The sequence below is a fragment of the Myxocyprinus asiaticus genome, chromosome 13 (assembly GCF_019703515.2).
Source record: "Myxocyprinus asiaticus isolate MX2 ecotype Aquarium Trade chromosome 13, UBuf_Myxa_2, whole genome shotgun sequence".
In the NCBI taxonomy this organism is placed as follows: Eukaryota; Metazoa; Chordata; class Actinopteri; order Cypriniformes; family Catostomidae; genus Myxocyprinus; species Myxocyprinus asiaticus.
Genome location: NC_059356.1, coordinates 1,922,847 through 1,950,416, shown reverse-complemented (window position 1 = coordinate 1,950,416; position 27,570 = coordinate 1,922,847). Strand labels below are relative to the sequence as shown.

Below are 27,570 nucleotides of genomic sequence, written 5' to 3'. Positions count from 1 at the left end.
GGGGGACATCTATAGGGAGTGACTGTAGCAGGTGGTTGAGTTTTGGAATACAATTCATTTTAATTACATTGACCTTCCCAATCATCAATAAATGTAGTGAAGCCCACCTGTCCACATTGCTCGAAAATCTTTTAATTAGAGGGTCATAATTAACTAAGTCAGACAAATTTGGTGGAAATAAAATACCTAAATATTTAATTCCCTGTTTGGGCCACTGGAAGGCACACAGCTGGAAAGCCTCTACTGGACTGTGTGCTGTCAGAGCCAAAGCTTCGGATTTAGACCAATTGACTTGGTATCCTGAGAACATGGGGAAGGAATTAATAATTCTGTGGAGGCAAGGCATAGATCTAGACGGGTCAGAGACAAATAATAAAATATAATCTGCATAAAGCAAAAGCTTATGCGCCACACCTCCTGCAATCACCCCTGGAAAATCATCCTCTTTTCTTATTGTGGCTGCTAATGGTTCCAGGGCAAGACAGAACAATAATGGGGAAAGAGGGCAACCCTGCAGAGTGCCCCTATTCAGAGTAAAATAATCTGAAATTAATCCATTTGTTTGTACTGCTGCTATAGGGTGTCTATAAAGTAACTTAATCCAACCAATAAATGTACTCCCGAACCCATACATTTCCAAAATCTTAACAAGATAATCCCATTCAACCATATCAAATGCCTTTTCAGCGTCGAGGGAGATGGCAGCGATCGGAGTCTGATCATTCGCCACTGACCACATGATATTGATGAAACACCTAATATTATCAGAAGAGCTACAGCCCCGAATAAACCCCACCTGATCTATATGTATAAGAGATGTCATAACTTTATCGGTTAGCCAGAATTTTTGACAACATTTTTACATCTAACTGGGTCAGGGAAATTGGGCGGTAACTTTTACACTCTCTTGGATCTTTGTCCTTTTTAAGAATCAGACTGATCCGGGCTTGTGTCATGGTTGGGGGAAGCTTTCCATTCTTTAATGCTTCTGTATAAACTTCTAGCAAAAGTGGAGCCACTTCTGTTGCACAATATCTAAAAAAATTCAGCGGCAAATCCATCTGGCCCCGGAGCTTTGCCTGTAGGCAGGGACTTAATTACCTCGTCAAGCTCCTCCAAGGTTATCTCAGAATCAAGAGAGTTTTTTTGCTTGTTGGTCTCCATATAAACATTTATTTCAGCCTTTAACATTTGTTGGAAATCAGGATTTTGCAAAAGGGATACATTAAAGCGCCAACTATGTGATTTCTTTTTCTCCATATGTGGCAACATCTCTAAACTCACCAGGGTGTGATCCGAGACTAAGATGTTTCCAATTGAGCAATCGACTACAGATGAAATGAGGGAATTAGATATAAAAAAAATAAAATCTATTCTAGAATAGATTTTATGAACTGATGAAAAAAATGTATAGTCCCTACCAGATGGGTTCAAAAGTCACCAGATATCTGCAAGACCAAGATTTTTACACATCCTGTGAAGTGTCACTGTTGCTCTAGGGGGCTTACACACTTTCGCTTCACTATGATCAAGGACTGAGTCCATCAAAAGATTCCTCCCAATATTATATCATAAGGGGTGCCAACGATTTCCAACATCCCTTCAAGATCTATAAAAAAGCCCTGGTCATCAGCATTAGGTGCATAAATATTAGCCAAAATCAACCTTTGCCCCGAATTTCAACTAAAACAATAATGACTCTTCCTAATTTATCCTTAATCTGTTTGAGATATTTGAATTGTAGATGTTTATTTATCAATATAATAACTCCCTTGCTCTTACTTGAGCCAGCACTAAAGGAAACATGTCCACTCCATATCTTCCCAAATTTTTCAGCATCCTTTGAGAAAGATGCATTTCTTGAAGAAACACTATATCATATTTATAGTGTTTAAGAAAAGTAACAACCTTTCTTCTTTTTATGGTGTGCCCCAACCCATTCACATTCCATGTGGAGAGGGATAATCCATTCATATTAATGATTGACATCTTGATATAATAGGAAAAAAAAATGTGTGTCAAAAACAAGATTATACAGACTGCAGTCCCCATTAGTGCAACATTCAAACCCAGAACTCCCCCCCCGAACCAAAAAAGAAAAAAGAAAACGTGCGCATTAACCCCTGTGCACGAGAGCACCAACTGGCGTCAATCCTTCCAAACTCAGAAGGTCCATGCACACCTGCAAGAGCCCCCACGACAACTTTGCCATTGGATTGCTCAATTTTGCCTCACAAATTTGTAAGGCAAAATTACATAACAGAAAATACTTTGTAACACAAACCTCTGCCAATAGGCATCATAAACACACGTAATGTATAGATTCATTCACAGAACTGACTCAAAGATGTGTTCTTCCACAAAACAAAATTCCAGCCGCTATAAACCGTTCAGTGTCCTCGAACAGTCAAACAGATGAATGGTGAACCGGTTGCTTATGAATGCAGCAGATGACGTAATCATTCCAATGTCCCGCAGAAAAACTCCGCAAATCAAACCTCAGCCAACAGGAGGCATAAGAACAAAGAACATGCAGGTTCATCCACAAAACTGTCCCAAAGCAGTGTTACTCCACAAAGCAAACTCCAGCCGCTAGGCGGAACCATCATAAACAGCAGCAAAACAGGAATCCCGGTTCCTCGGGTGATCAAGAGTCAAGTTCACTCAGAGGGCACATGAAAAGAATACACCATGACTTACTCAGACCGTCAACTGTAAAAAAGACATCCTTTGTGTGGGCATGTAAACATTTTGCGGTCATCCATAGTGTCTGATATCAATCTTGCCGGGAACTTCAGTGCAGAAGCAATCTTCCGTCAATGCAAAAGATTCTTTAAGGAAAAGTGTTATTCCACCAAACAGACTCCAGCCGCCAGAGTCAACGCAAAAAGAAACAAAAAATGACGCCCAACTTCCTCCAACAGTAGAGTCAATTAACAGCGAGTCGATCCACTTACATGAGAAAAACCCCAATGGTTTACTCACTCATAGATTGTATAAAAGACAGTGCTTGTTTTGGACACGTGAATACTTTGCGACAGTCCTTCGTCTCTATTCTCAGTCTGGCCGGAAACATCAGTGCCAAAATGATATTTCTTTGATGCAATAGTTTCTTACACTCCTTGAATCGCTCGCGTTTCTCTTTTGTCGAATTCGCAAAGTCCAGGAACAAGAAAATACTGTGATGCTTCCAAGAAAGCCCTCCCCTGTTCCTCGCCTGGCGCAACACAAGATCTTTATCGGATGATCTACTGTTTCCCTCAGTAGATCTACCCGCCGGAACTCTGTGAGCTCGCTCGATTTCCAGCCTGCGGCCCGTTATGTCGAGCAGACTCGGGAAGAGTTCATCCAAGAATTTCACCATATCTCTGCCCACCTCATGCTCAGGAATTCCAACAATTCGGACGCTGTTCCTGCGATTTCTATTCTCAAGATCTTACATTTTTCCAAGAACACATTCCAAATCAACTTTGATCATGGGTGGATTAGCGGGTAATTCCCTCTCCGATGACTCAAGACAATTGATTCGTCTCTCAACAACCGTCACTCTTGTGACTAACTTGTGAATTTTGTTTCCATCGCCGTAATCGATCGACGTATAACAGCGAGATCCTCCAAGTCAGCAAGAATCCTTGTCAGCATCACCGACATGTTGGATAGTTGATGCTGGATCTCCTCTCTCGTCGCACCAACCAAATCGAGTCCCCGGTCTGTAGGCCTGACGGGGTTTTCAACCTGAACACGTAAGTGTCTTTTAATGTCTCCAGAGCCCGAGGATTTTGACTTCTTTGCCATATTTTACCTCAAAGAGAAAATGTGTAACTGACTGTATCGAATTTCACCAGGTTATCACATAAAAATAATAAAAAATTTAACAAAGTGCACAGAGCTCGTTGCTCACACATCTGCTCCCTGCATGGCGTCACATGACCTCCAATATACAGTATTATTAAATTTACATACTCTACTGTATTCAATTGAGGGTGCTCTAATGTTCACAACCTTTGCATTTTACTTTGCATTTTTGTAAGCTATAAGGAGTGCAACTTCACTAAAATAATGTTTGAATTCCCTCAGGCCTATTGCTTATTTCGCAGGTTCCCAAACCAGCATATCATGAAGCATATTCTGGGTTGAGCTAGCAGTGCTGAGCGAGCGGAGTGGAATCTTCAAAAAGGCACTCTCCGCTCAGGTGGAATTATCACTGCTCCACTCCGCTCACATGCTCTGCTGGTAACATGCAAAATGCAACTGAGTAGTACGGATGAATTGGGAGTTTCTCAGTCATTCATCAGCAGAATCGCCCATCAAACTATAAATGCCCTCCCAGACCCCACATCGTCCATCAATTCTTATGTTTTCCTGTGGATGCATGCTTGCTGCAGAGAAATAAAGCGGCATTCATGGTTATCGCTGGGCTACCTGGTGTAGTTGCGCAATTCAGTAGATGGAACGTGTAATCGTATCATTTTTTACTTTCTATTATATCAACACACATTCTGGTAGTGTCATAAATTTAGCATCGCAGCCTTATAGTGTGACTGCTATTACTACAGCCAGATGAGGAAGTCCGCTTCTCTCTCGCACCCCAGTTCACTTGGAAAGAAACCTGCTCCACGTTTGCACCATAGCAACATTTGTGCCCAGTTATCACTCTACTCAAGCTCTTTCAGTGTTTTTTCTTCTTTTCATTTTATATAAATTTTAATAAATAAGCAGAAAATAATTGGAAAAAAGTGTAACACTTCAGCAATATGAAAGCATTATTCCCTGAATTAAATAAATACAGAGCTTACAAAACAAAAATAAATAAATGTTTGTATTTTCTTAACACGTTTGTTTTCTTTACATTTATCATGTATTTTCTTTACAACTTTATTTTAATTACTATTTTACTTTTAATAATTTTACTTTAAACGTCTGTAAACTTCTTTAGTTAAGATTCACACTACTCCAATTTTATAAAAAAAATAAAAAATAAAAAAAATACAGTTTGAACAGTTTATATTGGTAAGTATTTATGGGACGTTTTAATCCAAATCAGCAGATACAGTTGGATACAATTATAAAAATCTATGTTGTGTTTGTGCATTATCCATAGGGAATTTGCAAGCGCAATATATTATCAGCCTATACTGTATGAATTTTCAAAATTTTGCATGGCCTAGGTAACTAATCTAAAAGAGGAGAAAGGTGTACTATAACCCACCTTTTTTGTTTTCCCCAATGTGAACGGAGAAGTTTGCCATTTTTCAGGCCACAAGTCTTTTTATTTCCACAATGAATATTTGCTTGTGGTAGCTAATTATTACTGTAGGCTATCTCCCCCACTCACGTTCATTCTCAACATCTGTAATTTTTTGTATTTGTGAATCCATCTTTCTTTTTATATGTTAGCTTATGCTCATGATGGAGTGCTATTGGAGCAACGGAAATGCTGATGTCCTGACTTTCAGAAAAAAAAATTGCTCCTCTGGGGCAGGCAAATCTCGCCGTTTCACCTCTATTCCGCAACGCTTCTTTAACGCGAGTAACGTTCACTGATCAGGACGATTGGGACCACAGTTGGCTATGATGTGTATCGTACAGTCTGACATAATGTCACACAGTGTGCCATGGTGATATTAATGCCTTCATATCGTACAGTCTGACAAGCAACAATCTTAAAGGACTGTAAAAATCCTACAGTGTATAGCGGGGCTTTAGTCTAGGCACGATCAGCTGATCGCTGATCACAGTTTTAAGATGAAGTTCGATTGGTGCATTCCTAGCCTCAGGGGGTCTGGTCTTAAATCTTGATTCAACTCTGGCCAGAACACATTCATATTTATTGGTCAGGTCATTTTTAACAATATTTTACAGTACAATTGCACATTTCCAAAAGGCAGTATTAGTTGCTTAAATTCCTTTATGCAGACAAAGGGGTGGGCGATATACTGGTAGACATGATAAACTGTATCGTGGTTACGCAAAACCACCACCACGTGCAAGAAATGTGCACCTAATTCTATTCACGTAACATGTACGTGGTACACATTCTGTCAGGGAAATGGAGGAGGAAGGCGGAGCAGCTTCATGTTACACTGAGATAATTGAAGAAACTGGGTTTTTCAGACGGCTGACCAAGCTAAATTTCGGGCAAATTCACTGACATTAATCACTCATTCTGAATTTGCTTCTCATGAGACACACGCAGCTGTGTTTCACGTGATTTTCGCGCGTGCTATCTCTGAAACATGAAAGTACACGTAAGTCCAGCAGGCTTCCAGATTGGGCTCCACAGACACTTGCACTATTCAACCCGGTTTCTCTCTGTCACGGCACAAACTTCGAAAATTGCGTGACCCATTTGAATTGTACTGATTTTTTTTTTTTTGTTTAGCTTAAAGCACTATGGAGGAAGTCAAACATTGACATTCTAATCAACACTGACGAGGAAAACAGCTAAAACAATGTGTCATGCGCCAACAATTGTCATCTGTCATGCGGCTTTTTTAAACTACACATCAACCTTAATAAAATTCAGTTCGAATGATGTTAGATATTAGAAAACAAATCAGCTTTGCTTTCAGATATTCAAATATTCTCTGTAGAGATGACTTAAACCATTAAGAGCCTAATGAAGTGTTTTATAATAATAATACTAGTCAACAACATCAGACTGAAATGTGGAATTTTGCATTGTGGTAATGATGATTACCACCTATTGAATACCACCAATGTTTGTTTTTGTGTTTTTTTACTCTATGTTTGTCAAGTTCCAAATAAAGAGAAAATTAATAAGAGGAAGTCGTTTTAATTTATAAAGTATTTAATTCAGTGACTGGATTTTTCAAAAATAGGCATTACAATATGTTTATTTAATATATAAACCAATTTTTATAGATTTATTTTTTTATTTAACTGTAATATCGTGATATAAAATTAGTGATGTCGTGATATAAGATTTTGGTCATATTGCCCACTCCTATGCAGACATCATGTAATGTTTGGATAACTGCTCACCCCTGACACATCATTTCATTCCAGCGTCGTCGGCCTTCTTTCTGTCAGAGTTGGCATATGTTGGCATGACAACCAGTTATCATGTGTGGATCCACCTCACGGATGACAAATATGTGACATGAGCTGAATCCAGTTTTTGTTATTGTTTCATGTGTGAGGTGTCTCTGTGCATGTCTCATGGAGGAAGTGTCTTTCTCATTTCCTGTGCAGGTAGCTCTCTCTGGGCTAACTGGACGAGCAGGAAATATTGGAATCAGTTTCAGTGCTGTTGGGTGTTCAGGCACCTACAGTTGCACCTGGCTGAAATGGCAGCTGAATGAGCTTGAAATGCTGGAGTAGCACAGAATGTTTTCTTTTTAATTTGGTTTGTTTCCAAAGAATACACCTTTATCACTTGGTGAGGAACTTACTTGATTGATGCATTTAGCTTGGTCTTTTCTGTTGTGTGGTATCTTGTTTGTTACATTCCATTCACATTTTGTATGATCAGTGTGTCTGTGATTCATGTTTTTATATGTATCTATGTTTGTTTGTCTGATGAGATGGGATTCTCCCTTCTGAGCTAATTTCTCTGCATGTCTTTACGCAACTAGTTCAGTCCAGTTACATCTGAATTTCCTCTGCTTGCAGTGTTATAATATTATGATGTGACTGAACCCTGAACTGGTTGATCATTTAAAGTCAACATGAAATCAAAATTGATTTGGTCTTATTGTTCATCAGTATTTGTTATTTCTTGTGAAAAATGTTTGTAATTTTTGTAATCTTTCATTAACATTGATTAATTTGCTCCACCTCTGAAATGACTTGTTGGCTGACGTCACCTACTAGGCTATTGATTAATGTTAACCAATTGCGAAATCGCTATTTAGCCGTTGTTTTGTTTAAAATCTTGCCAGTTAATGCAGTAGTTTCATGCTGGTTAATGTAATTATTAATATATTATTAATAACTAATAAAATAAAATAGATACTAAAAGTAGTGTTACCATTGTAATACATGGAGATTGTGCATAATGTCACCACTTGTGGGCAGGGCTCTGTCGTTTTATTCACGGAGGACCCCCAAGATTTGCAGTAGTCTACTGTTGAAGATTCTCTGGATGGTACAAAAAGTGTGTAACAGCTGTTTCAGGAATGGACTTGTGCTCTACAATCCACTGCAAACTCACATTCAGGTCGGGCTGAGATGTATGGCATGCCCACTTTTTACCATCCAGTCAATTTCCAATGGACAAAATCCGTGTAAATCTGACTAGGGCTGCCCCCTGATAGTCGACCAAACGTTAATCGATGAGAAGATTCTTGGTCGACCAAGTTTTTATTGGTCGGTTGGTCGCAGAAAAAACTCTGGTTGGACACCAGGTGGTACTAATAATAATAATAATAGCCTAATAAATAATAATAATAATTTAATACATGGGAAAAGGAGCCAAATATCGTCTTGACATGGTCAAAGGCATCAGCTATTGTTGATCACTCTGACCATCATCTATCCCCGAGATCATCGTCTGTCGGCACAACCCTAATGTGCATTTCTCTCTATAAATTAACTAAATGTTCAGACAGTCTCCTTGCTGGTTTTTCCGACACATTCAGGATCATTACCGCTTTTGCCAGTGTCGCTGCGACTCGCTTCGTGTGCGCTTGTATATTTTAAAGGCTCATTATTACGGTTTAGTATTTCTCTGTAATGCAGAACAGTGTTAGCAATGTTACTTATTCTTTCTCAGCCCTGGAACTCAAACCGTTTTCAAAAAAATATAAGTAATTAAATTAATATCATAAACGTGTGACAGCCCTAAGTCTGACCCTACCATTTTTCTTGCAGAATACTCTGTTTCACTGGGAAATAAATAGATTGCAAATGCCATTTCACGTTGACTTTAAGACTGCCTGGATAATTGCTGGTATTGTGGCATTGCATTATTGATGCATTACAGAAGTCTTGGTTGGCATTTTTTCTACAGTGCTGAGGTTTAGAGAAGCGTTTATTATTATTATTATTATTATTATTATTATTATTTATTATTATTACTGTGGAACAGAAATTTCTCATTACATTTAGTCCCAGATCTAACACAAACTGAATTTCCTCCGTTTTTTGTTTTTTCTGTCCTTTAACTCTACATCTTTTTTGCCATCTGTTTTTATAGCTCTGTTAGAGAACATTTAATCAGTGATAGTTAATTAAGTGATAGCACTCAATATTTTAGTAACTTGTCTTATGCCAAATTTAGATGCAATTAAAAGTCTTGAATTTTAGAGGAGCTGGGAGTAAAGCAAATCAAACACAACACCTTAAATCTGTATATTGTAAGAATCTGTTCTTGCGCAAGACATACTTACCATCTGGGTTAATAATTTAATTGATTTCAGTAAAGCACTTTTACACGAAATTTCGTTTCAACACTGGCTCAGTCCTTTAATCTAGCATCTCTCTCTATGTGTATAATGTGATATATTTTTGGGACAAATTTGTCTCCAGAAGTGAGCTAAGTCTGAAGAAAAAAAATATATATATTTGTCTGTTTGTTTGTTTTTTCACAGTTTAAAACATCTTTTGTGTTTAAGGTTAGATGCATAGGGAGTTTTGATGACAGTTGTTAAGACATCCAGTGCGGCCAAATAATATTTCACATTAACACGCAGTAATTTTCACTCACATTTGCTTGCATACTAGAGACCTGTTTTTACATTGTTGCATGATGTTTTTTCAGCAAATGAGCTCAACCTTGCTAACAGTATCTAATGTGCATCTAATCTAAAAAAGCACCTTGAGCTGGCCACGCATTTGCACAGATACTTACCCGCAATGCTTGATGTCGGCCGGCAATGCCGTACGCTATTCTTGTGTACCGTGACGCAATGAGGGGGGAGTTTTCAAGTTATGCAGTTATATCATATCTAGCATACACATCTCAATCAGTAAGCTATTTATTCAATATGTATATGATTAATATAAAGTACAAACATGTACAAATATAACATGTTTAATATAAGGGAGTTGTTTTACAAAGATAATTGTGTTAAATATATATATTTTCAAAATTCATTGTGTGAATGTTATCTATGCATTAGAGAAGGGGGTACAGGAAAGGATGTTGAATGTTTGGAGGGGTATGCCACTGTAAAAAGTTTGGGAACCACTGCTTTAGAGCCTTATTCCTACATCTCTTTTTTTAACACAAGGAAGCACAGTAATCTTTAGATCAGGTTTTTTGCTCTGTCATGTCAGTGTGACAGTGAGTCTGGAGTCTGAGCGCTGGTCTGATATTGCTGAGATTGGCACAGCCTGTTCGCATTAATTGAATGAGAGTGCTGAATCTATGCCAGTACTGCAAATCAGAGCTGTAATGCTTATAAAAGACCTCTCTCTCTCTCTCTCTCTCTCTCTCTCTCTCTCTCTCTCTCTCTCTCTCTCTCTCTCTCTCTCTCTCTCTCTTTCTTTCTCTCTCTCTCTCAACCACTCTTTCAGGGCATGCTGGGAATAGTCCACATATCTTGACGATATTCTGTTTCACATCATTCTTCCATTTACCATGATGTCCAGTTCTTGCTTCACATATTTTTCAGTTTGTTAGGTTAGAGGGAATTAAAAATTTGTCAATAAATGGCATTTAAGTTTAAGTTGCCTTACCAGCTGTGCATCAGTAAATCGACACTTTAGTTTCAATAAGTCAGTTTTACAGATGGAGGAACTAAAGTGCACCCAGGGTTCCCGCAGATCCTTAAACAGTCTTAAAATGTCTTAAATTCAGTTTTCAAAAATGTAAGGTCATAAAAAGTCTTAAATATCTTAAATGATACAACAAATGTCTTAATTTTTATTTAAAGAGGTTTTGAATTTTGGGGCGGAAAGACAGGAATCGTGATATGACCCAATGTCATTATCAACCTTCAAAAGAATACAAATTAATTATATAAATACATGCGCTGCGTCCTTCAAAATGAAAACATGACTGTTGTATTTTCTCCAAGCACCCCGGCTTGTGTGTGTTTTCCGCTGTTGCAGAGCAGTTCACAATCATTGAGCCATATCGGAAATGTATGACGAGCTATCACTAAAGGTCAACTGTTGATGATGATTTAGTGTTGATGAAATATGACAATGTTTACTTTTAATTGTTTATATTGAAATACGTTATAGATTATTGTAGGAGTGCACAGTTTCTATCTCTTATTTGTTTTAATGAGCAGCTTGAAGCAGAGAAGCACAAACATTTCAAAATAAGAGTTCCCTGTGTATTTCAAAGTGAAATTGCCTTTAAAGTTAAAAGTTCCACGCTATGAATTTGGCCCTCCCCATCACAGGAAGGAAAGTCTAAGAACATTTAATATAGGCTACCAATTAAAAAAAAGAAATATTGGCAGATTAACTGGCTTTCAACACATTATCGAATCAGCACAATCCAATATATTTGGATTCAACCTCTAATTTGTATCTATTTATGTAATGGAACATAATTCAATTTGAATGTGATTTATATGTGGAAAACATGTTGAATGTGTTCCCCTGCCTGTTTAAGTAAGAGTCTGTGATACATTTGATTTTAAAAACTCTGCAGCAACCCTGGCACCTACTGTAATAACTTTGTCTGCCTCTGAAACAACTTGCTTTTTGTGCTGGTGGTGAACCATTACAAATTTTTGAAGACATACAGATACAAGTACAGTACCTAGTGCCTAGTTTTCGAGTATCGGCTGACACAAAGCACCTATAGTTAATACATTGGCAATTCGAAAGACAATTTTACCAGGATGTAGCAAAGCTACCTCAAGAAGTAACGTTCTTAACACATATGATACATAATTCATGCTATATCAGTTTTAATTTAGGCATTAACCTTTTTGTGAGTTGCAGTGTTTAGGTCAACGAAGATTTAAAAAACTAAAATCATATACTACTGGTAAGCTTGGGTCTGAAACATTAAACGATTATACTGATACCAAGTACAACTATTATCATCCAGTATCAGCCCAATACGAATACTGCAGAGTAGTATGGGTGCATCCTTATTTTGGGCTAACATCACCTAGGCCAACAAGGAATATACAGTATATCGGAATATGCATTATAGACATACCCTTATACCTAAATTCATACATATACAAAGAGTATGCATTGAGTTCATTTTAAATAAACAGGATCATGAAAACTAGAGCTTGAGCACACTGTCTCTTAGTTCAGGAAAAACTCTTGATGTGATGTCTTATCTCTTTACTGTCACTCTTTCAGTGCTTTATCCTTTAGCTCTAAATTCAGCATTCTCTTTTGCTTCCTCTCTCTTTCCCCTGCTGTCAGAATACTTGCCACTCTTCCCAGTGTATCTCTTCAAAGTCTGTTTATTATATATTCTTAATACAGTGTCAGCTAGGTCAAAGATATGAATAGATGGATTTTGAAAACTCAAATTGCCAACGCCAAGTGTAATTAGAGGGATTATGGCGTGATTAATTGCCATGGTACTTTGATGCTGGGAATAAGTCTAAATAATTGCAAAGCATTACTTCTGTGTTGCCAATCATGACAGCGGGACATTGAGATGTGATTATTTAAGTGTGTTTTCAAGTAGAAGCTGCATTATTATTCTTTTTAATAACTATTAAGTTCTCCTCTCTGTGGATTCAAGGCCAACTGTCTTTTAGGAGAAATGTTAGTAGCAATTCGCCAGCCTCAGATGAATTCAATTTAAAATTAAATGCATTTATCTTTTCGCCTGGCATGGAGAACAGAAAAGCTGAGTTTGTCTGAGAAATAATGCCATAGTTGACCATAATAGGCTAAATGAGAGCCTCCATCTGTACATGGCTGCTCCACATAGATCTTTGAGAAGAAAAAGGTTATCTGGGGCTGTGTTTGGCCCACACAAGACCAGCTTTGATTAGCAGCCTGCAACAGTTTTTGTACCTGTAGGAAAATTGTTAGATTACAGCATTTATTGAGGCTTTTGCTGCTGAAAAAAACTGCTTAGAGCAGTTTGGACCACCTTAAATAGTTAAGATGGCCTTAATTGGTTTTAGATGGGCAATGCTAGTCTGTTCCTGGCATGAACTGCTGTTTTTTGTTACAGATAACCTAACTTGTATCCAACCAAAACCTGCATGTATTTGCTGGTAACCAGCAATAGTTTTAACATGTAATATAAGCTGGTCACCAGCTGAGCCAGTGTATATGTATTGTATGTAACCTGTCTCCTCTTTGTACCCACAGGTTGTGGAATCTTTTGAGTGGTGCCATGACCAGTCAGGGTGGTGGCCATGCAGACACTCTAAGGCCCCTATCTTCTTCCTCTTCTTCTCGGCCCTCCACTGCCCCAAAGCTACAGGTGCAGCGCTCGCTCTCCCGAGATACCATTACCATACACTTTTCTGCCAAAGGAAATGAGGAAGAGGAAGAGGAAGATGAGCTCTACAGGCTGGCCGTTTCCCCTTCCAGTCTAGAAACTGAAGATCAGAGTGTAGTCACAGCTCAGGAGGCCAGCGAGGAGCTTCTCATGGAAGGGCTGGTGGCAGATATGGTTACAGGGGTGTCGTCCCCCTCATTCTCCCAGACTCACAGCTCTGCCCTGGCAATCCAGAACCCTTCCATCACCCTTGCTGGCTCATCCACTTCTATTCCTGTTAGCTCCTCATGGCCCTCAGAACAAAAGTCAACTCCCCTTATACCTTCTACCCATTCAGCCTCTTCCAGCTCATCCCCAGCCAAGGCTTCTGCCCTACCCTCGAAACCTTTGTTCAGCCTCGTCAAGTCCCTTTCTACTGAGGTGGAATCTCGGGATGCTCTTGCAGTTGCCCCCCAGGCAATGAGGCATCGTCATTTGATGAAGACACTGGTTAAGTCTTTGTCCACTGACACAGCCCGACCTGAACAGGAGGCTTCATCTACTCATCGGCCCCCAGATTCCCGACTCAACTTACACCTTTTCAAACCTTTTACCCAACCTCGCATTCCAGCTGCCAGTGGAGACTCCAAAACTGCTCCCTCCTCCCCCCTTGCCTCATCTGACTCGCGCTCCTTTTTCAAGGTTCAGGAGGTGGAGGCACGTATTGAAGACACAAAGCGGCGCCTGTCGGAGGTCATGTTTGATCCCCTTCACCTACTCAGCAAAATCATTGGTGAGGAACCTGGTGTCAACACAAACACTTCCACTACTACAACAACCGGGATTTCCTACTGGTCCAGAAACCTTTCCTCCAGTGCCTCTGAACTTTCCAACCTGTCTGCACTCAATGGCCACTCAGAAAGTAACAACAACTACTGCATCAAGGAAGAGGAAGACCAGGGGGATAGTCCTTTAGATGGGGCAACCATTGAGTTGCGTCTGCAAAGGTCTCCCTCTCTGGGCTTGGACAGGTGTTTCATGTCGACCCTTGCCCGTCAGGAAGATGAAGAGTTCTGCGAGCTCTACACCGAAGACTTTGAGCTCTGTACTGACACAGAGCTGGATGGAGAAGAGCCTCATTCGTCCCAGGTCAGACGAGGAAGTACAGAAGGATGCAGTGAGGAACCAACTGAAGGAGGGGAGGAGGAAGAGGATGAAGATGAGCCACCAGGGGTACCCCACAACGGACTGATTCTTCTTATATCTATAGTGTACGGTTACTTTGTGTTGCCACTGCCTAGCTATGTGTGTTGGGTGTTTATGGGAGTGGCTGCAGGTTTCATGTTGGCGATACTGATGGTGTGGTTGTCTGCAAGTCGCAGATCTTCGTGGGGCCGTCATGGCAGCTGGAGCCGGAGAGAGCAATGGAACAGGATTCCTCTAGATATCAAAGAACCGTCCATCTACAAGGTGGGTCTCACCCTGCTACCAAAGATGATTCTGGTACTTTAGTTATGGGTACAGCTTTAAGAGCTCAGGGTTCAGATCTCACGCAGGTTACCCATATTCCTGCCCATCCACTGTGCAAGGTTAGCATTTAGCCATAGTCATTTACCTGTTTCAGTAGAGAGATTTTTGATCATTCCAATCAAAGATGCAGTCACATTTACCTTTGCACAGTGAAATTCCACAGGCAAAGAAGGCGTGCACGTATTTTAAGCTTGTGGCTAACCCACAAAAACTACTTGCCAAGCAGCCTCTTTTTTTATACTACACTTCATACTCTGGGATAATGAAGTTATAGAGAAACTCTCGCTAAAATCATTTCCTCACAGAGGTCACTGCCAAACCAAGCCATCTCCTTTTGGTGAACAATGTAAATTTGTAAGTTCACCAAACTCAAACTCCATGTGAAATTCGCATACGGAAGTCCATCTGGCAAAATCTGCAATTGCTTGGACTCCCATTGACAGTATTTTGTCCGTGGAGTTTTGCAAAAGGTCTAATTTTGCAAAAGTAAATGTGACCGCACCTTACATAGTGCCTGACACTGACAATGTGTCCTTATATTCTCCTCATTTGCACAAGTACCAAATTAACCAAACTTAATGTAGAATAATCGCACTGAAGGCAAAATTGAATGAATGAAATCTTGACAGCAGAAGTCCCTTAGGAACTTAGAACAGTCCAGACCCTGAATGTTTGGCTTATGTAATTTACTGACGAATATTGCTGTCTTGGAGTTTTCTTAGATAAACGCAGCAGTGTACTTGAAGCCAGTGTTTCTCTTTGCTCAAATTATGGACACAAATGAGAGTGCATGTGATTATGACACTGGATAGAAACATATTACAGATCCCCAAAATATAAAATGGAAATTTCAGAAAAGATTTAAAGCAGACTGACTGAGTGTGGTAGAGCATTCCTTTTATCACATCCAAGTAAAAATTAAGTCCTTTTTTTTTTTTAAACCTCTGTAGATGAATCATATTTCCACTTAAATGGTCTGACTGAGAAATTATGTTCATCTTTTGTAATGTATGATGCAGCTGTGTATTTACTGGCAGTAATGCTGAGTATCATCATTGTGCCTGAGTGGTGTAATATTACAGTATCAGGCCTGGCTTTGTGCATTTGATTGTCTGTCCTTTCAACAAAGCCAGGAAAGTCCTCTCTCATACATGTTTATATTACAGTGCTGTGATTAATCTGTTCATTTGTGCCCTGCTGTATGAGCTACTTTTATTACTGGTCTTGGTCAAGCAGTGCACGTCAGGTGTATGTTTGTCCACACTGGTTTTTAGAGGCCAAGCACTAAAGGAAAGTTGGCGCACTGATTGGGGAGGGTCTGAAAAGACACTAGTGATGATGCATTTCCGCCTTATTTAGCAGCGTAAATCTAGCTAACTTTTTTTATATTTGCAATAAAAAAAAAAGTGTGTACATTTATAACAATGTACTTTGGATTATATTACCCTGGAATTAGTTTTAAAAAAACAAGTGTGTGTTTATATGTACCTTGTGTGTATGTGTGTATAAATGCCTTTTTGATGAGAGAGGTCAACAGAGAATGGCCAGACTGGTTAGAACTGACAAAGTCTACGATAACTCAGATAACCGCTCTGTACAATTGTGGTGAGAAGAATATCATCTCAGAATGCTATTCTGAGATGCGGATTGGCACTGTTTTGGCGGCATGAGGGAGACCTACACAATAATAGGCAGATGGTTTTAATGTTGTGGCTGATGTGGCTGTATACAGAGCAGTTATCTGAGTTACCGTAGACTTTGTCAGTTCGAACCAGTCTGGCCATTCTGTTGACCTCTCTCATCAACAAGCCATTTCCATCCACAGAACTACCGCTCACTGGATGTTTTTTGTTTTTGGCATCATTCTTTGTAAATTCTTGAGACTGTTGTGTGTGAAAATCCCAGGAGATCAGCAGTTGCAGAAATACTCAAACCAGCCCATCTGGCACCAACAATCATGCCACGGTCAAAATCACTGAGATCACATTTTTCCCCATTCTGACGGTTGATGTGAACATCAACTGAAGCTCCTGACCCGTATCTGCATGATTTTATGCACCGCAGTGCTGCCAGATGATTAGCTGATTAGATAATCGCATGGATGATTGTTGGTGCCAGACGGGCTGGTTTGAGTATTTCTGTAACTGCTGATCTCCTTGGATTTTCTCACACAACAGTCTCTAGAATTTACTCAGAATGGTGCCAAAAACAAAAAAACATCCAGTGAGGGGCAGTTCTGTGGACGGAAATGCCTTGTTGATGAGAGAGGTCAACAGAGAATGGCTAGACTGGTTGGAACTGACAAAGTCTATGGTAACTCAGACAACCGCTCTGTACAATTGTGGTGAGAAGAATAGCATTCTGAGATGCAGGTTGGCGCTGTTTTGGTGGCACGAAGGGTACCTACACAATATTAGGCAGGTGGTTTTAATGTTGTGGCTGATCGGTGTATATACAATTGAAGTCAGAAGTTTACATATACCTTTGCCAAATGCATCTAACTCAGTTTTTCACAATTCCTGACATTTAATCGTAGAAAACATTCCCTGTCTTAGGTCAGTTAGGATCACTACTTTATTTTAAGAATGTGAAATGTCAGAATAATAGTAGAGAGAATTATTTATTTCAGCTTTAATTTCTTTCATCACATTCCCAGTGGGTCAGAAGTTTACAAACACTGTTAGTATTTGGTAGCGTAGCCTTTAAATAGTTTAACTTGGGTTTTAACTTTTGGGTAGCCATCCACAAGCTTCTCACAATAAGTTGCTGGTATTTTGGACCATTCCTCCAGACAGAACTGGTGTAACTGAGTCAGGTTTGTAGGCCTCCTTGCTCGCACATGCTTTTTCAGTTCTGCCCACAAATTTTCTATCGGATTGAGGTCAGGGCTTTGTGATGGCCACTCTAATACCTTTACTTTGTTGTCCTTAGGCCATTTTGCCACAAATTTGGAGGTATGCTTGGGGTCATTGTCCATGTGGAAGACCCATTTGCGACCGAGCTTTAACTTCCTGGCTGACGCCTTGAGATGTTGCTTTAATATATCCACATAATTTTCCTTCCTCATGATGCCATCTATTTTGTGAAGTGCAACAGTCCCTCCTGCAGCAAAGCACCCCCACAACATGATGCTGCCACCCCCATGCTTCACGGTTGGGATGGTGTTCTTCGGCTTGCAAGCCTCACCCTTTTTCCTCCACACATTATGATGGTCATTATGGCCAATCAGTTCACTTTTTGTTTCATTAGACCAGAGGACATTTCTCAAAAAAGTAAGATCTTTGTCCCCATGTGCACTTGCAAACTGTAGTCTAGCTTTATTATGGCGGTTTTGGAGCAGTGGCTTCTTCTTTGCTGAGCAGCCTTTCAGGTTATGTCAATATAGGACTTGTTTTACTGTGGATATAGATACTTGTCTACCTGTTTTCTCCAGCATTTTCACAAAATCCTTTGCTGTTGTTCTGGGATTGATTTGCACTTTTCGCACCAAACAACGTTCATCTCTATGAGACAGAATGAGACTCCTTCCTGAGCGGTATGATGGCTGCGTGGTTCCATGGTGTTTATACAGTGCATCCGGAAAGTATTCACAGCGCTTCACTTTTTCCACATTTTGTTATGTTACAGCCTTATTCCAAAATGGATTAAATTCATTATTTTCCTCAAAATTCTACAAACAATACCCCATAATGACAACGTGAAAGAAGTTTGTATGAAATCTTTGCAAATTTATTAAAAGAAAAAAAGGAAAAAAAAAATCACATGTACATAAGTATTCACAGCCTTTGCTCAGTACTTTGTTGAAGCACCTTTGGCACCAATTACAGCCTCAAGTCTTTTTGAGTATGATGCTACAAGCTTGGCACACCTATTTTTGGGCAGTTTCTCCCATTCTTCTTTGCAGGACCTCTCAAGCTCCATCAGGTTGGATGGGGAGCATCGGTGCACAGCCATTTTCAGATCCCTCCAGAGATGTTCATTCGGGTTCAAGTCTGGGCTCTGGCTGGGCCACTCAAGGACATTCACAGAGTTGTCCTGTAGCCACTCCTTTCTTATCTTGGCTGTGTGCTTAGGGTCGTTGTCCTGTTGGAAGATGAACCTTCGCCCCAGTCTGAGGTCCAGAGCGCTCTGGAGCAGGTTTTCATTAAGGATGTCTCATGTACATTGCTGCATTCATCTTTCCCTCGATCCTGACTAGTCTCCCAGTTCCTGCCGCTGAAAAACATCCCCACAGCATGATGCTGCCACCACCATGCTTCACTGTAGGGATGGTATTGGCCAGGTGATGAGCGGTGCCTGGTTTCCTCTAGACATGATGCTTGCCATTCAGGCCAAAGAGTTCAATCTTTGTTTCTCATGGTCTGAGAGTCCTTCAGGTGCCTGTTGGCAAACTCCAGGCGGGCTGTCATGTGCCTTTTACTGAGGAGTGGCTTCCATCTGGCCACTCTACCATACAGGCCTGATTGGTGGAGTGCTGCAGATATGGTTGTTCTTCTGGAAGGTTCTCCTCTCTCCACAGAGAAACGCTGGAGCTCTGTCAGAGTGACCATCGGGTTCTTGGTCAGCTCCCTGACTAAAGCCCTTCTCCCCCGATCGCTCAGTTTGGCCAGGCGGCCAGCTCTAGGAAGAGTATTGGTGGTTCCAAACTTCTTCCATTTACGGATGATGGAGGCCACTGTGCTCATTGGGACCTTCAATGCTGCAGAAAGTTTTCTGTACCCTTCCCCAGATCTGTGCCTCGATACAATCCTGTCTCGGAGGTCTACAGACAATTCCTTGGACTTCGTGGCTTGGTTTGTGCTCTGACATGCACTGTTAACTGTGGGACCTTATATAGACAGGTGTGTGCCTTTCCAAATCATGTCCAGTCAACTGAATTTACCACAGGTGGACTCCAATCAAGTTGTAGAAACATCTCAAGGATGATCAGTGGAAACAGGATGCACCTGAGCTCAATTTTGAGTGTCATGGCAAAGGCTGTGAATACTTACGTACATGTGATTATTTATTTTTTTTTTTTTTTATAAATTTGCAAAGATTTCAAACAAACTTCTTTCACATTGTCATTATGGGGTATTGTTTGTAGAATTTTGAGGAAAATAATGAATTTAATCCATTTTGGAATAAGGCTGTAACATAACAAAATGTGGAAAAAGTGAAGCGCTGTGAATACTTTCCGGATGCACTGTACTTGCATACTGTTGTTTGTACAGATGAACATGGTACCTTCAGGCATTTGGAAATTGCTCCCAAGGATGAACCAGACTTGTGGAAGTCTAAAACAAAATTCTGAGGTCTTGGCTGATTTCTTTTGATTTTCCCATGATGTCAAGCAAAGAGGCAATGAGTTTGAAGGTAGGCCTTAAAATACATCCACAGGTACACATCCAATTCAGTACACCTCCTATCAGAAGCTTATTGGCTAATTGTCTAAAGGCTTGACATCATTTTCTGTTTTTTTCCAAGCTGCTTAAAGGCACATTTAACTTAGTGTATGTAAACTTCTGACCCACTGGAATTGTGATATAGTCAATTAAAAGTGAAGTAATCTGTCTGTAAACAATTGTTGGAAAGATTACTTGTGTCATGCACAAAGTAGATGTCCTAAACGACTTGCCAAAACTATAGTCTGCTAATATTAAATTTGTGGAGTGGTTAAAAATGAATTTTAATGACTTCAACCTAAGTGTATGTAAACTTACAGTTGAAGTCAGATGTTTACATACACTTACATACACTTAAGTTGAAGTCGGAGGAAACAGGTAGACAAGAATCTGTCCACAGTAAAACGAGTCCTATATTGGCATAACCTGAAAGGCTGCTTAGCAAAGAAGAAGCCACTGATCCAAAACCGCCATATAAAGCCAGAATCTAGTTTGCAAGTGTACATGGGGACAAAGATCTTACTTCTTGGAGAAATGCCTTCTGATCTGATGAAACAAAAATTGAACTGTTTGGCCATATGACCATCGGTATGTTTGGAGGAAAAAGGGTGAGGCTTGCAAGCTGAAGAACATCCCAACCGTGAAGCATAGGGGTGGCTGCAGGAGGGACTGGTGCAGTTCACAAAATAGATGGCATCATGAGGAAGGAAAATTATGTGGATATATTGAAGCAACATCTCAAGACATCAGCCAGGAAGTTAAAGCTCGGTCGCAAATGGGTCTTCCAAATGGACAATGACCCCAAGCATACCTCCACAGTTGTGGCAAAATGGCTTAAGGACAACAAAGTCAAGGTATTGGAGTGGCCATCACAAAGCCCTGACCTCAATCCGATAGAACATTTGTGGGCAGAACTGAAAAAGCATTTGCGAGCAAGGAGACCTGACTCAGTTACACCAGTTCTGTCTGGAGGAATTGGCCAAAATTCCAGCAACTTATTGTGAGAAGCTTGTGGAAGGCTACCCAAAATATTTGACCCAAATTAAACAATATAAAGGCAATGCTACCAAATACTAACAAACTGTATGTAAACTTCTGACCCACTGGGAATGTGATGAAAGAAATAAAAGCTGAAATAAATTATTATAAAATTATTCTGTCATTTCACATTCTTATAATAGTGATCCTAACTGACCTAAGACAGGGAATGTTTTCTATGAATAAATGTCAGGAATTGTGAAAAACTGAGTTTAAATGTATTTGGCTAAGGTGTATGTAAACTTCTGATTTCAACTGTGTATATATATATATATATATATATATATATATATATAAACATGTATATATATATAAACATGTATATATATATAAATATATATATTTATATTTATATATTGCTTGTTTGGTTTTGCTATTTTATATCTGGATATGTGTTCTTGTTTGCCCAGGGCTGGATGAATGAGATTTGCAGCTATGACCCCGAGACGTATCATGCTACACACACCCACTCTGTGTATGTGCGGCTGGAGGGCTCCGTCCTGCGCCTGTCTAAACCCAACCGCAACATCCCTCGCCGGGCAACCTTAAACGAGCCCAAACCTGATGTAACCTACATCAGCCAGAAAATATATGACCTCACCGACAGTAAGGTGGGAGATCTCTCTATGTTTATTAATCTTTTTTACTTGTATAATAAATAGTTCATATTATAGTTGACGATATGTAGTTTTTTGCCAATTAATCGGTGCTGATAGCTACTGAGAACTGTCAGTTATCGGCAGAGATGAATGCCTGAAGAGCATGGGGGGACTAAACAGAGCATTAACAGACTAGAGTATGAAACATGCTAATTGGGGTTATGTTTCAATTCTGCTTTCATAAAACAGGTCTACCTGGTGCCTCATGGTCTGGCCAGGAAACGGGTGTGGAATAAGAAATATCCCATCTGCATTGAGCTGGCCAAGCAGGATGACTTCATGGCTAAAGCCCAGGGAGATAAGATCGAGGCGGTGGAGGAGAAGACCCCTGCTGCAGGAGACAGGATTGAGGTGGTGGGCACGAGTGAGGAACCGAAGAGAGCGCACACAGTGCCTGTGCTGTACCTGTTTGGGAGGACTGGAAGAGATAAAGAGGAATGGTTCAGAAGAATGCTGTTTGCGTCCAAACTGAAGTCTGATGCCAAGAAGTCTTCAGGCCGGCCTACCAGTAAGATTAAACTTCAGATGAAGCTCATATGTGAAGGGCATATGTTCAGTTACAGGCTGTATCTCGTTTGGAAGGCTGCATCCTCCGGAGGTCGCATTTGTCAACGAGGCTGTCTCATTTCATAAAAGCGAGTAGGACACTTCGAATGCAGCCTTCGAATGCGACCTTCTTTCACGGGAATTCGGATTATGCATGAGGTGTATCCTTCGTGGGCACTCATAACTCACAATACTTTGCTTCAGCGGAAATGTCTAAAAAAAAATTACGCCAATTTGCCCGTAAATATGATGTTCAAACGCAAGGAATATTAATTCCCAAGTTGAAGTACCTCAGTAGATGGGTGCAGAGTGTATAATATGTATAATTATATTAATATATAATTAAAATAAAGTATTAGACTAAAAGTACACCTGTAAAATCATTTCTTTTCTCTTTACATCATTATAACTCTCCTAAAATGTACCTCATACCTTCCCTTCTAAAGGGACTTTATTCCCTTCTCACTCAAAGTGCTCGCGCTTGTTAAAGAGTGGTGTGCTGTCATAGCAACCATGATGAGTTCTGTTTCCATTTGTCCTACGAAGGCCGTCTCATTTAAACGAGGCTTGTTTAAAGGAGGACACTCGGTATGCTGCAGTCCTACCTAGCATGCAGCCTTCCAAACGAGACATAGCCAGAGTGTGATTGGGCAGATGTACAATAAACCTTAGCAGAGATGTATTGTAACGATGTACAAATGCTGTTACATTGTCAGATAAATGTGCAAAAATGTTATCTTTAGGGGTTCAACAGCTTGTCACTGGGGCAGTTTCCTCAAACTTACACCCACTGCACCCCCTGCATGTCGATCAGAATGTATTAAAGTGATGTCTGATTCACGTATCACAAACAGTTTGTTTGAGTCAAATCTTCTCTCTCTACAGGTTGTTTATCTCATAGTCGCAGCAGCAGTCATGGCAGTCTCGATGAAGTTCTCCAGTCTCATCCCAGACAGAAAGATCTTGGTGCCAGTGTCAAACAAAAAGTTCTGGAATACAACATCTACATGGCCAAATATGTCAGCCAGTCCACAGGCAGCCCTGTCACAAGCCCTGTGCAGAGTGCTGGGAGCAGCCCTGGAACTGTTAAGAAGGTCCACAACATCTTACAACATCCACCATATGAAGGACCTAGTCCTTAATTTGATCCTAATAGCAGTTAAACCCACCTGTGTCAAGTAATCAAATCCGTATGTCCAGAATTTGACATTGTTGCTAGGGATGGGATGGTAAATTGAATTTCGATACATTGTGAACAAAACAAATGACGAATCATATCGAGGCAAAACTCGATATTTTGAAATTTAAAACATTGTTTGCTGTCCATGTGATTATAAATGAAATGACCCATGAAACATAATCTCTCTATCGTTTGATTTAACCCCTACTGCGTTTTTTTCTACACTGTTTACAGAGCTCACACAAGGTGCTTGAAGTGCTCAAAGTGCCTGAATTTTGCTTTTAGAAATTTAAGTACTGGAATACCTGGAAAAATGTCTTGTTTTGTTGAAAAATGCTTGAGATTAAAATGGTCCATTTCTTCCGTGTAATGTGTGTCCATCAAAGATGAGATCCCATACTCCACTTTCATTAAATAATGTGTCTTTTAATATCCTCTCTGTCAGATAAAAAAAAGTAAAAATAAATATTAATTTTAATCACAAATAGCACTGATACGTTAAAAACTTCTCTCTCGTTATTGCATGAACAGAAACACCTGTACGAGTCTGTCAAATCAAGTCAAGTGGTTTTTATTGTCATTTCAAGCATATACAGCTAATACACTACACAGTGAAACAAAACAACGTTCCTCCAGGACCATGGTGCTACATAAAACAACATAAAAACAAACACAGAACTACGTGATACTACACAGAACTAAATAAGTCCTACACATTACTACATAAAGTACATGTGTGCAAACAGTGCACACATGCGTGCATCTCTGTGCATTTATTGTTCTGCACCTGATCAGCCTGAATGTAGCCCACTATTTTTTAAGGCTTATTTGTTTGTGGTCTTTTCTTATAGAGAAAGGTATATGAGAAACTCTTATTATTTAAACTTTGAACATTTTTATTGTGTATTAAAGAAGTTTGTTTTGAAGAGAAATTATAATGTGCATTTTGCGCAAGCATTTTTCAAAAAATAAACAATTTTCTGCCACACGTTGTCATTTAAGTGTTATCATATCGAATCGAGATAATATCGAATAGTGAACCTCATCTCGTATATCAAACCGAATCGTGAGATTAACCATATCATCCCATCCCTAACTGATACATTAGGTTGCTCTACCCTTTTTATCATTGAAAGCTGTATTATAAAATACCCTTGCATAAATATGCTTAAATGTGGATTAAAAATATTGATGGCTTCTGTAATTGACAGTTTACAATAGAACCTTGGAGGGTGAGGTACTCCATTATTGAGATACTGACTGTAGAGAATTATATACATTGTCTGTTTCTCTTTAATTTTAGCCTTTGTCGACTTATACATATTTCAAACAAAAATGACAAGAGCTTTCTCAAAATTGCAAGCTTCAATTTGATTGGCTGGCTATTTATGCAATTTCTGGAAGTCAGGCTGCACAGATTTTTATCCGTCCATATGTAGATTGTGTTTACAAGGTACTAGGGCTATGACACTAAATTTGAATTTTCAAATTCAAAATTATATTTGAATTCTAATTATATTTGAATTACATTTAAATAAAATTCAAATCGTATTCAAATTTTCAAGACAATATTTTAGAGAAAAAGCTACAAGACATCAGTGATCAACAGATTTTAAATCAACGTTGTCTGCAAAATCCACAAGAGGGCGCAACAAATCAATATATTTTATTTATTGCAATTAACAAATCTGGCTTTTAACAAAATGCATTACATTTTTAACTAAAGTGCATAAAATGATCAAATCAAAAGGTTTAGGCCGTTCAGATTCACAAATCTGAAGTAAAAAATTAAAACGAGAAAAGAAATGCTTCAAAAGACAGTTCTACGTTAACTTAGTGTTGTTACACAGTATACTGGTGCCACAGTAATACTGCGGCATTCAAGCTTCAAAATACCGGTGGCACCACAGTGTTTTTCATTAATTACAGTTCTACATAGTTTACCTCACCATGGTAAAGGCATGTATCTGAGCCCAGTGCTGCAATAGGGGCTGTTCACACAGGTCACTAGATGGAGCGCAACAGAATGGAACAGAATGCACGCAGGCATTTCAAACTTCTTTCCTGACACAGCATTTTTAAAAGTATTGCTTATGCTGTGAGACGCTGATAAAAGGGCAAGACTGCCAACTAAAGGCCTATTCAAACCAAGCCAGAATTTTAAGTGCAAATGTTCGTAGCGCACAAGCTTTGGAATACAAACAGTGGATTCCTATGGCACTATTCACGCCAGGTCCGACAAATCATCTGCCGACAATCCGAAGGTTTTTTTTTCCACGGAGGGCAGTCCGTTTTTTTTTTTTATTATTTATTTTTTTGGACTACAAAGAAAACTGAGTGACGAATGAGATATGAGCTTTTTATCATTTTTCCAGACTCGCTGCTGCACCAGCCTTGGAAGTGCAGATTCTGATTAGTGTACACACCCCCGAAAATTATATACTTAAAACTAAATTGTTGCAGTTCATGAACCATTGAACTACAAACATACACCCAGTCTGTTTTTGAAAGTCTACTTTCAAAATGTTTGCATGTTTTATAAAGTGAATTCCTGTGCTCTTGCATTCGTCTCGGGCACAAAAACACTGAATTCAATGCAAATATGCAGTAAATAAATAATACGGTATAGAAGCTGCAAACACAATGTACATTTGTGTCTTAATGTACATTATTTTATATGTATATCATTGTGCTTGTTCTCTTATCCGTGCATTAATAATAGCAGTGAGGTTCATGTATTTATATCACTGTACCTTATGTTATATTATCCAAGCATTAAAAAAAATAGAAACTGGGTTGGGGAGTTTGTTTGGAATATACTTGTACCAAAATACATGCATAAAAAAACCTATAAAGACACGTGACGTATGCAACAGCGCTCTTTACTCATCTCACTTGCACAAAAATCACAGATTCTGTATACCTCTAAATGCATCAAAAACATGGAAAGAACATGATAAAATCATTATGGCAAATTAGTTAAATAACTGCCTTAACAGTGTTATATTAACCTCATGCATTGTCAGCTGAATGCTAAAAGGTCCGTGCTGGAAACCAGAATAAATACATTTTTAGAACAGCGCCATCTACTGTACAGGGGTGAAATAGTGTCTTATTTTATTTGTTTCCGTCTTGGTGTGAACAGACCTTTCATCTGCAATTCGTTTAGCAAATTCATCTCGTAATTGGTCATGAAGTCATCGTCATCTAAAATTCAATGTGCAATTTTATTTTACATTTGACAAATTCTAATTGCAAATTTGAATTTAACAGTCTTACCAGGTACAAGCTGTGACAATGAGCTCCTTCAAGGAAGAATTATTCCTTTTGATTTGACCGGATTGACAGACGTTTCTGAGGTTTATGACATTCAATCTCTTCATTAAATCGTTTGGTTTGAGAAAAATTTTTAGCAAGTAAACAAGATGTCTTTGAACACACCTTTATAACAGCATAGTCTGTTTCTTCTTGTTTAAGGTGTGCGGTGGCTACAGCATTGACACTACAGCGCTAGCCCTCTATACTGTAGTGTCTTGGACACTTTTTTCTGAAGAACTGTTTCTTGTGTATCTCATAGTTTCCAGCCAGTCATGTGCAGGAGGCGGAGTCTGAGGCCTGGGTCAATGCACTCTTGGGTCGCATCTTCTGGGACTTCCTTGGAGAGAAATACTGGGCAGACATGGTTTCCAAGAAGATCCAGAAGAAGCTGAGTAAGATAAGGGTAAGAACTATCCAATACTGACCAGACCAGACAGACTGAGTATTTCATGCAAAACAGTAACTTTGTGTTGATTGTTACAGCTGCCATACTTCATGAATGAGTTGACCCTCACCGAGCTCGACATGGGCATTTCTATCCCCAAGATCCTCAGCTCCTCGAAACCATCTGTAGATCACAGAGGT

At 39.5% G+C, this 27,570-nt stretch overlaps 1 protein-coding gene across 5 annotated transcripts in view; it reads left to right on the top strand.

Annotated features, from left to right (window-relative positions):
* LOC127450318 (testis-expressed protein 2-like) overlaps positions 1–27,570 on the top strand; it is an 87,309-nt gene that overhangs the window by 42,451 nt on the left and 17,288 nt on the right. For 4 of the 5 annotated variants that reach the window (XM_051714319.1, XM_051714318.1, XM_051714317.1 and 1 more), the window contains 6 exons: positions 13,219–14,800; positions 21,693–21,893; positions 22,131–22,449; positions 23,373–23,581; positions 27,245–27,388; positions 27,469–27,568. In XM_051714319.1, coding sequence (XP_051570279.1) covers positions 13,244–14,800; positions 21,693–21,893; positions 22,131–22,449; positions 23,373–23,581; positions 27,245–27,388; positions 27,469–27,568 — 2,530 coding nt within the window. In that variant the 5' untranslated portion in view covers positions 13,219–13,243. Of the gene's footprint in view, positions 1–7,284; positions 7,403–13,218; positions 14,801–21,692; positions 21,894–22,130; positions 22,450–23,372; positions 23,582–27,244; positions 27,389–27,468; positions 27,569–27,570 lie in introns of those variants that run through there. The other variant, XM_051714320.1, reaches the window with a different exon arrangement.